General features: G+C 49.5%; 1 protein-coding gene across 6 annotated transcripts; it reads left to right on the forward strand.

The window, feature by feature from the left end:
- The first annotated feature begins 150 nt into the window (after positions 1-150).
- Positions 151-9,586, forward strand: dctn1a (dynactin 1a). Of its 6 annotated transcripts, XM_052067009.1 has the most exons (31): positions 1,766-1,842; positions 2,529-2,594; positions 2,674-2,868; positions 2,956-3,037; positions 3,109-3,140; positions 3,239-3,259; positions 3,708-3,731; positions 3,847-3,933; positions 4,152-4,298; positions 4,459-4,656; positions 4,750-4,954; positions 5,035-5,113; positions 5,186-5,345; positions 5,416-5,520; positions 5,595-5,786; positions 5,858-5,974; positions 6,059-6,211; positions 6,318-6,478; positions 6,560-6,728; positions 6,813-6,881; positions 6,969-7,181; positions 7,270-7,431; positions 7,516-7,647; positions 7,736-7,861; positions 7,931-8,073; positions 8,131-8,291; positions 8,392-8,513; positions 8,600-8,795; positions 8,883-8,956; positions 9,031-9,120; positions 9,196-9,586. In XM_052067009.1, the coding sequence occupies exons 1-31, from the start codon at positions 1,807-1,809 to the stop codon at positions 9,331-9,333; spliced, it is 3,855 nt and encodes a 1,284-aa protein (XP_051922969.1). In that variant the 5' UTR covers positions 1,766-1,806; the 3' UTR covers positions 9,334-9,586. The 6 variants fall into 6 exon arrangements, with proteins under 6 accessions (XP_051922960.1, XP_051922953.1, XP_051922927.1 ...); XM_052067000.1 differs by lacking the exons at positions 1,766-1,842; positions 3,847-3,933 and adding an exon at positions 151-394; XM_052066993.1 differs by lacking the exons at positions 1,766-1,842; positions 3,847-3,933 and adding an exon at positions 709-1,046.
- Positions 9,587-9,908: the final 322 nt, after the last annotated feature.

The raw sequence follows: 9,908 nt of genomic DNA on the forward strand, positions 1-9,908 counted from the left end.
ACCGGAATCCAACTAATCTTTCCTTCACTATAAATCTCGATACTCTCCCAATTTTCTTTCAGTTTCAACTCAAATAACTTTATTTTGCAAGTCACAACAGGAAGTTAAATTGTAACTACGCTATCTTAAAAATACGACCCGTCTTAGGCTCGAAAAAGAAACTACAGATAACGCAAAGTTTTAGGAAAGTCACCGTAATTCACCTTCAAAGTGTTAGCCAGCTTTGCCGCAACAGTTCCCAGTTTGATAGCTCAGGTCAAGGCGCTGTCGTGACGCGCTTGCCGCCGCCGCCACCACCACCACCACGGAGTTGCGCGGCCCGATCACTGGAGCTGTGGCGCGGCTGAGTGTGGCTTCCAAGCCGGACAATCGCAGCCTCTCCTCCTCCTGATTGGTCAGTTTAGCCCGGGCCTCTGGATCATGACAAGTCGAGGTGCACAGCGCGCAACACAGCTACTACGGAACAACTTATTTTTAGTAGTAGTTTTGGAAATTAGCACAATCACAATTATGATTATTTGTCATTGTTTGAGATGTCGTTGCATTTTTATTTAACCTAAGATGCAAGTAAAGTTAATAATTAAACAGGAAACACGAGACAGAATGATAGTTACTTTTGCATTGGACATTAAGAGAAGACAAAAAAAAATCTCAAATGAACGTAGTGCACCTATTTGCAACAGAGGGGCGATGTTTCATATAAACCTGTGTTCTCGTCAGGACAGCGGAAGTGAAGGGATGGATCCTTGCTGAAAACTAAATCGGAATTTTACATTTACAGGAAATAGCACGCCTTGTCAATAGACTAGAATAAATATTGGATCTTATTATTTAATAAACACAGCGCTCACAAATAGTAACTACACTACTGCAGTCCAACAGTATCTGTCCCCTTTCCGTACCGGAAGGGGGCGGTAGTGCGCAAGAATCCCACCGGCTAAAAGGCCATAGAAGAAGCGGAGCAAGGAAAAGACCGAGGAAGCAACAAGAAAACCAGCTGGAATCAACAATCCGAAGGGGATACGCCTCAAGGTTGTATTTTACGCGTGAGTGTGAAGAGGCATAATGTAAACTACTCGTGTCTCGAGTGCTCTTCCTCTAGTTTGTCCCCCCCCCCCCAAAAAAAGGTCCAACGTTGCATTAGCTCTTTTGACATTAGCATAACAACTTCCAGACTGACACAGAGGAGGCGGCTGTGATGGAAACGCACCTCTGATCGCCAGCAGACATGAAAGCCGTCGTATTGTGTGCGAGCAGAAAAGCATGTGAACGACCCTGGCAGACATTTAAACGGGCTGCTGCTGTATCACTTTTTTTTAATTTCGTGAAAGTGTTGTTAACCGAGGCATTCAGTTGACCAAACAACACAATAAAATGACACCAAATCCACCAAGCATGGATATTATTAGCAGAACGGGAGTGAGGTGGCCCGATCAATGTGATATAATTAATCGCGCTCATCAGCATAACATTACAGTGCGATGGAAAAGTGGATAGAACTGCATGAACGTCCGTGTTTTATGTTATGTGTTGTGTTTATTATTTTACTTATGTTAACTGTTTTGTTAAGCGCTTTGTTACAGCTGCCGCTGTTGTGAAAGCGCTATATAAATCAGCATGTACTGTATTGTATTATCCATCTCGGCGGTGACGTGTAGTGATGCGACACTTTGGCCCCTCCTTTCAATGCTCGCCCTTTTCTGGATAGGAAAATCATTCTGATTATGAAGAAAAACAACACTTGAATTGGAAAGTTTGGAGCGCGGCGGGATCTCTAAATTACCTTGCATTTTGATTGTAATAACCATGGCTATGAACCGGAGACATTCGTATACGCCCCAGGTAAGTAACTCGACTAAATCAGTCCTGAGTAAAACGCTACATTTCGTCATTTGAAATAAATATTTTACTGGGGACACTCACCGCATTGTAGAAGTCTTCATGATGACGAATGTGGTGAAAGAGAGAAAAAGTAAGCAAATTTGACCAAAGTGTATTACTCAACTGTATTTATAGAGCACTTTCAAGCATTCAGAGTGCTGTACATGGAGCAACTAACATGTACTGTATACAACAATAAAGCAATAATCTGTAACAAAGATCGTAGTAGGCACCAAACAGTAAAACTAAGATCAAATCTGAGTCATGCCAAAGTGAGTTTTGAGGCGGGTTCTAAAGATGGGCTGCTCCTGCTCATTATGAAGAAGACCTTTTTCAATCCATTCCCCCCGTGGTCAAAACCATTCGGCAGCATGCGTTAACACGACCTAAGTTCTTTTGAATGGGAGTCTTTGTTTGAACTGGGGCAAGTAAAAGACAAGATTTTATGCGGACTCCTGTGATCTGTGACATGTGATTGGGAAATGAAATGTTCTCAGATCTTGTTCTGAAGAAAATGGATCCAAATCAATTAAGTAGTGGGAAACTGACCACTATGACCGGTCTGCTCCTACCTAAGGATGCGAAAATAGATATTAACTACATTGGTGTCTGTTTGTTTTCTGTCCTTCGTTTCCACAACCTGCCAGCTAACCAGCCCATTGATAAGCAGAATGAGCACCGGGGGAACTGTGGAAAGTGGAAAACCCCCAAAGGTAATTGGCAAATATTGACAGGAAGAAGAGTTCAACGTTTAAAAGGCTTTCATGGAAATACCTGCCCCCATCCTCCTAGATTGGTTCTGTAGTGGAAGTGATCGGAAAAGGACAGCGTGGCACCGTCGCCTTTATCGGAGCGACCCTCTTTGCCGCCGGGAAATGGGTGGGTGTCATCCTCAACGAACCCAAAGGCAAGAATGACGGCACCGTGCAGGGGAAACGCTACTTCACCTGTGAGGAAAACCATGGAATATTTATCAGACCGACACAGGTTTGTAAGATTAGAAGACGGCTTATGTGCGCAAGCGGCGATTTGTGCCTTTTGAACAACTGATCTCGTCGTGTGTTGGCGGTGCAGATCCAGGTGGTGGATGACGGCTCGGGCGCATTATCCCCCGACACTCCCGATTCGGGCGCTTCCAGGATCCCGAGACAAAGAGGTGACCGTTTTGTGCCTTACGTGGTGGACTCCTTAAAAGTTGGAATCAAACATGTGATTTTGTTCCAGCAGATATTCCAGAGACTCCCAAAACGGCTAAACAGGTATGCCACAATCACAATTAAACACAAAGCAGTCTTTTTTCTTTTTTTTTTTTTGTTAATTGCATAAATACTATTTTTCTTCCCCCCCTCCCCCACAGACACCCATAAGTGCAAAGAAGGTAGAAATGGTTCTGATAAGATTTTTTTTTTTTTATAGTTTGCTTTGTGTTAACACCACCCGCATAACTATTAACGTTCTTAATCTCTTCCCTTAAAAAAATAATGCATTGGCATTGCACGAGGCTCCAAAAACAGGTTTTTGTTTGGCCATGCGGTCTTTTTTTGTTTGCGTTGTTTTTGCATGTGCAGTTTTGTTGCTTTTCTGGGAGGTGGGGGAGCATGCACACGTCATCACGTACAAGGTTGTGAGGCACTTTGTTCCAGTTGCATGAGGTTACGCACTCATTTTCCACTCGTGTTATTTGTGGAAGTAACTGGGGCTTGAAAAAAAAACAACAACCCAAAACTAACGGTCAATATACACTCACATGGTTTGCCTTTCCTGTGTTGCTAACCTCTTACCTTGCGACGCCGGCTGTGTGTGCGCGCATTCCTACTCTCCTCCAGTCCTCTACCCGTCGTTCTGCCAAGGTGAGCGAATGGTGACAGTTGATCTCTGAGTTTTTAAAGGCGGAAAGGACACCGATTTACATCTGCGACGCGACGCGCGTAGTAACACGCGTTCTTTGTGATCGTACTGTGGCAGTGGCGCACGCCAAAGCGTCTGGCATCAGCCACCTCGCTCCCCTCCCTCTTGGTCCGTCCCCCGGGCCGCTGCAGGCTGCCGCTCATGGTATGCTCCGCCACGTCGCGTTATCACGGGAAGTGGTGAAGCGTCTGCTCCAGAGCACGAGGGTGCATTTGGCCTGTTTGGCTCAAAGATGGGATTTACTCGAATTCATTCGGAGGGCACGCAGCGAGAGGGGGTGGTGGTGAAATGTTTGATCGAAGCCGAATACAATTGAAGAGTTGCACTGATGTTTTCCTCCACCCACCTTTTTTTATTGCCAGGCGTCTCGTGAGAATCTGTCATCTGGCGATGTCAGTGAGATGGGCCTTTCCCCCCATCAGAGCGCGCTGGGCGCTCCTGCGACTCCTCAGTTTAGCGGGCCGCCCACTGAGGTCACCGCAACCTCTGCTCCAGCGACTCCGAGCAAGGTGGGTCAAAAATAAGAGATGATATTGCTGTAGGTCGTACGCGTTTTCAATCCACAATATTTTAATTGAGCAAATAGGTCAAATTTAATCCTTGAAATGCCACAGAAGCAGTGCAAAATGTTGACTTGACCCACCTTTGATCCTCCTACGGCTCCCCCAGGAGGAGGAATCCCTTCGTGCGCAGGTCAAGGACTTGGAGGAGAAACTGGAGACGCTGAAAATGAAGCGCTTGGAGGACAAGGCCAAGCTGAAGGAGCTGGAGAAGCACAAGATCCAACTGGAGCAGCTGCACGAGTGGAAGACCAAGATGCAGGAGCAGCAGGCCGAGCTGCAGAAGAACCTCAAAGAAGCCAAGAGGGTAAACGTCAATTTATGACAACCAGAATTGATTCCGCGTATCAACTCACGACAGTGTCGATTTCCCAATTTTCGAACGCGCTTGTTCCTCCAGGAAGCACGTGACGCTCAGGAGGCGAAGGACCGCTATATGGAGGAGATGTCGGACACCGCCGACGCCATCGAAATGGCCACCCTGGATAAAGAGATGGCCGAAGAGCGAGCGGAGTCGCTGCAGGTGGAGGTGGAAACGCTGAAGGAGAAAGTGGAGGAGCTGTCCATGGACCTGGAGATCCTTCGACATGACATTTCGGAGAAAGGTAACGTTTCGTCGCACGCTCGCCTCGCGGAGGAGTCGTCGCCGAACCGACGTGCTCCGCACTCTCGGTTTCTCCTGCAGGCTCGGATGGTGCCGCCTCCAGCTATCACGTTAAACAGATCGAGGAGCAGAACAGCAAATTGAAGGAGGCCTTGGTCAGGTGAGTACATACACACAACAGTTTAAAAAAAAAAAAAGTCATTAATTTGAATCTTTTTTTTTTCCTCCTTAGGATGCGTGACCTGTCCGCCTCTGAGAAACAGGAGCACGTGAAGCTGCAGAAACAGATGGAAAAGAAGAATGCCGAGATGGAGACCCTGCGGACTCAGAAGGAAAAACTGCAGGCGGAGGTCAAGCAGGCCGAGGCCACAGTCGACGAACTGAAAGAGCAGGTGAAAGTCGCGCCGGGATTCCAAAAATGCAAACGCTTACCCGGGTCTGAGCGTCCGTGTCGTATCGCAGGTGGACGCCGCGCTGGGATCAGAGGAGATGGTTGAGACCCTGACGGAGAGGAACCTCGACCTGGAGGAGAAAGTCAGAGAGCTGCGAGAAACCGTTACCGATCTGGTCAGTCTGGCTTGAAACGGATACGATTCACGGCCGCCGTCGCTCTGTGACAAGTGATCTTGCCGCCTCGACAGGAGGCGATCAACGAAATGAACGACGAGCTGCAGGAGAACGCCAGGGAGACGGAGATGGAGCTGAGGGAGCAGCTGGACCTGAGCGGCGCCAAGGTCCGGGAGGCAGACAAGCGGGTGGAGGCCGCCCAGGAGACGGTGGCCGATTACCAGCAGACCATCAACAAATACCGAGAGCTCACCAACAGACTGCAGGTGGACGCGCGTCCCGGACCGGTGCTTCAGACCAGAAGCTCGGGAGCTTGATTTTCATTTTACGCAAGCAGGAGGCCAACAAAGAGCTCATGACCCAGCAGAATGAAAATAGTGAACAGGTCCAACAACCTCCCGCGGAGCTGTTCGACTTCAAGATCAAGTTCGCCGAGACTAAGGCATACGCCAAGGTAGGTGAAGGACGGCACTTCTGCCAAGTCCGTCGTGTTTAAAAAAAAAAGATAATAAAATTTTAAATGATGCACGTCATTCAGGCCATCGAGATGGAGCTTCGGAAAATGGAAGTGGCTCAGCTCAACCGCGAGGTGTCCCTGCTCACGTCCTTCATGCCGGACTCCTTCCTTCGTCACGGCGGAGACCATGACTGCATCCTGGTGCTCCTGCTCATCCCCAGGATCATTTGCAAGGTGGGAGGCCATTTTAATCCGGCGCGTCGCACCGAGGTGGCCGTGTCCATCCGGTTTCTGTAGCATACGCGCTTGTCCCCCCCCCCCCTCCCCCTGTCCACCATAGGCGGAGCTAATTAGCAAACAGGCGCAGGAGAAGTTCGATTTAAACGGGAACCTGGCGCAAGGCACGGCGCTCAAAGGGCCTCCGGGAGAACAACGCAGTTTTGCCTCCGGCCTCGTGTACTCCCTGAGCTTGCTGCAGGCCACCTTGCACAAATACGAACAGTAAGCCACGAGTCGTCACGTCGCGCTTTTCCGCAACAACACAAACCGCTCGTTCACGGCGTCCGTCCCGCCTGGTTGCAGAGCTCTGAGCATGTGCTCGGTGGAGGTTTTCAAGCGCATGGGCACGCTCTACTCGGAGATGAGTTTTCACGAGCGCTCCCTGGACTATTTCATCGACCTGCTGCACAAAGACCAGTTGGACGAGACCGTTCAGGTGGAACCGCTGACCAAGGCCATCAAGTATTACCAGGTAATAAAACTCGCTCCGCGTTTCACGAGCGTCCTCTTCGGCGATGACAGAATCTCAGCGAGTCCATTTTACGGTGCCTTCTAGCAATTGTACGGCGTTCATCTGGCAGACCACAAAGAGGACTGCACCGTGCAGCTATCAGACCACATTAAGGTACCGGTCTTCCTTTACTGGTGCAGTTTTAGGATGTGATCCCGGAACAAACATTGCAAGGGCTTTAATTGACCTTCCGACCCTCAGTTTACCCAGAGTGCCCTGGACTGTATGAGCGTGGAGGTCGCCCGTCTGCGTGCGTTCCTCGCCACGGGTCAGCAGAGCTCCACTCTGGCGGTTCTCCTGAAGGACCTGGACACTTCCTGCTCGGACATCAAGCAGTTTTGTAAGAAAATCCGCCGCAGAATGCCCGGAACGGAAGCCGTTGGAGCACCGGCCGCTCTCAATTTTGGACCGCAGGTGATAACGCGCACGCGGTGTCAACGCGAACGGCTGCTTACTTGCAATGGAGTACTTGAGCACAAACGTGGCCTGTTGTCCCCATCAGGTGTCTGAGGCGCTGACCGAGTGCAGACGGCAGCTGACCCGCGTGGTGGCGGTGCTCCAGGAGGTGGCGGCGGCCGGAGCGCAGATGGTGGCGCCGCTAGCTGAGCAGGAAGGACTCAATCCGCTCAAATTGGAGGATGCGGCGTGCCAGGCTGTGGAGCAGGTCGGGAATCGTCTGAAACGTTCCATTTGGGTTAAATTACAACCAGGTCGGGGGTTGAAAGGAAACTTTCGTCTTTGCGCGCAGGTGTATGGCGCACATGGTCTTAATGGCACCGAGTGCCTGCGTCAATCTTGCAGCGCTATCGTCGCTACCATGAACAAGATGGCCACCGCCATGCAAGAAGGAGAGTACGACGCCGACAAACCACAGGGAAAGGTACTTGGGTGTCTCTTTCTGTCTTTGATGAATCGGTACATGGTAGCCTTTTTTTTTTTTAATTTGGTGATGTGATTTGAATCTCAAGAGTCCTCCGGTGGAAACGAGAGCAGCCACAGTTAGAGCCGAGATGACTGATGCGGAGGGCCTTGGAGTGAAGCTGGAGGACAGAGAAGCGGCCATCAAGGAGCTCAAGAAATCCCTCAAGATCAAGGTGGGCGCTCAGGTGGAAAAGGCTGGCTTTGTGCGCAAGGTCAAGAAGTAAGCGTTTCCTTCCTTGCAGGGAGAAGAGCTGAGCGAGGCCAGTGTACGTCTGAGCCTGCTGGAGAAGAAGCTGGACACGTCCACCAAGGACGCGGATGAGCGTGTGGAGAAGATCCAGACCAAACTGGACAAGAACCTCGACTTGCTGAAGAAGAAAGAAAAGTGAGATGATCATTGGGTCTTTGTGCGCCAGCGCGCTCAACGTGTCACCCCCCGCAGGGAATTTGAGGAGACGATGGATGCGCTGCAAGCCGACATCGACCAGCTGGAAGCGGAGAAAGCAGAGCTGAAACAGCGCATCAATAACCAATCGAAGATGACCATCGAAGGCTTGCGAGGTGTGCCCGCTTCTGGGATGGTTTCCGTGGTTCCCGCAGGAGGTAGCTTTTTGAAAATAGCCGAGATGAAAGCTGGATCTTTTCCAACTCTGAATCATTGTGGCCGTATCCTCCCCCCCCCCCCCCCCCCCCCCCCCCCCAGTGGGTATGTCCCAATCACTGGCGGGCTCGGTGCAAGTGGTGGACTCTCCTCTGCTCCAGCAGCAGCTTGAAGCTCAGAGGCTGGGCCTGAAACGCCTCAAGAACGAAAACATCAGACTTAAGGTGTCCTGGGGAAACCCAAAATAGTTTTTTTTTTTTAAATGCAAGTATCTTCCATTGACTTGACAACGAGTGTGTTTTCCGTTTAGGCAGAGAAGATGAGCGCCCAGCTGGCCTCCCTGCCTCCACTGTGCCCGGCCAAACTGCCCCAGGTGTCCAAAGAGAGCTCCATGCCACCAGAGGGACTGAATATGGGCATCTACCGCCGCACAGACCAGCTGCTGGCGACTCTTCTCAAGCTGAGTGCAGAAGTCAAAGTGGTGGACATCACCGGGAAGACGTCCGGTGTGGCGGCACATCCGATTATCTTCCCCCCCCCCCCTCCCCACCATATCTCCAACTCTGACCTTTCCTCCTTTCATTTTTCTCCAGTCAGCGCCAGCGCGCAGCTGCTGGAGCAGACCACCCGACTGCACAACCTCAGCAACGCTCTAGCTAAACTCAAGGTAAAAAAAAAAAAAATAAATGTTGGTTGCGCAACATTTGAATGCGCGTCCGAATAATGTTTCTTTTCTTCCAGGGTGAAGTAGCTGAACACATTGTGTCCAATCAGCATGGAGCAAGAGCTGCTTCCGACTTTGCAACCTTCCCGGTTTCTTCTTTCGTCAAGGTGAAAAATAAAAATCGCATACACACACACACACACACACGCATACAAATAAATCATAATTTTCTCTAACCTTAGGCAAAGGAGGAGAAGAAGGGCGGGACGGTGTTTGTGGGCCGCGTTGCCATTCCTTGCACTCGTGGACAAGAGCAAGTCCACCGTCTGGTCCTGTCGCAGCAGCAACTGCACCAAGTGCACCGCCTCCTCATGGGCTGAGACAACTTGCTGCCGCCTGGAATTCCTTGCGGTTTATACTTTGCATTTTTGTATGGTTAAGACGCGATTAGTACTAACGGCATTGATGAAGACGTGATAATTTGGAAAAGCTCCAAATGATGACAAGTGTCAACATTTTTTTTCACACTTTACAGGGGATATCAGGTCATTTTGTACTCTACATGTACCAAATACACTCCCCCATGTTTGATGTGCAATTTCACGAATAAAAAGCAACCACTTGTACAATGAACAGCTTGAGTTTTGTTTTTTGAACCATCTGCTTCTGCTGTGCCCTTAAATAAAAATGATTGGAAACATTCTCAACATACTATTCATTACGTTATCGTTTGTATTATGTATCATTTTCAATTCACTCGGGGGGGGTATTTGTTTTATATACCTCCGTGCATTGACTGGTACGTGACCTGTAAGAAAGCAACGGTGGCACACCCAAGGCTAAAATTCATCTTTAAAAGACGAGACTCCTGCTTTAAAATCAACTATGAACTTTAACTTATCAGTGGAATTAACATTCAAAATGCTATAGTTCATTCTCTGCAATAGATGACGAT

The sequence above is a fragment of the Hippocampus zosterae genome, chromosome 1 (assembly GCF_025434085.1).
Source record: "Hippocampus zosterae strain Florida chromosome 1, ASM2543408v3, whole genome shotgun sequence".
Lineage (NCBI taxonomy): Eukaryota > Metazoa > Chordata > Actinopteri > Syngnathiformes > Syngnathidae > Hippocampus > Hippocampus zosterae.

Coding starts and splice junctions, on each gene's coding strand:
- dctn1a (XM_052067009.1), top strand. CDS start 1,807: ATGGCTATGAACCGGAGACATTCGTATACGCCCCAG. Junction 3,141..3,238: donor CTCCCAAAACGGCTAAACAG/GTATGCCACAAT, acceptor CCTCCCCCACAG/ACACCCATAAGTGCAAAGAA. Junction 7,432..7,515: donor CGTGCCAGGCTGTGGAGCAG/GTCGGGAATCGT, acceptor CTTTGCGCGCAG/GTGTATGGCGCACATGGTCT.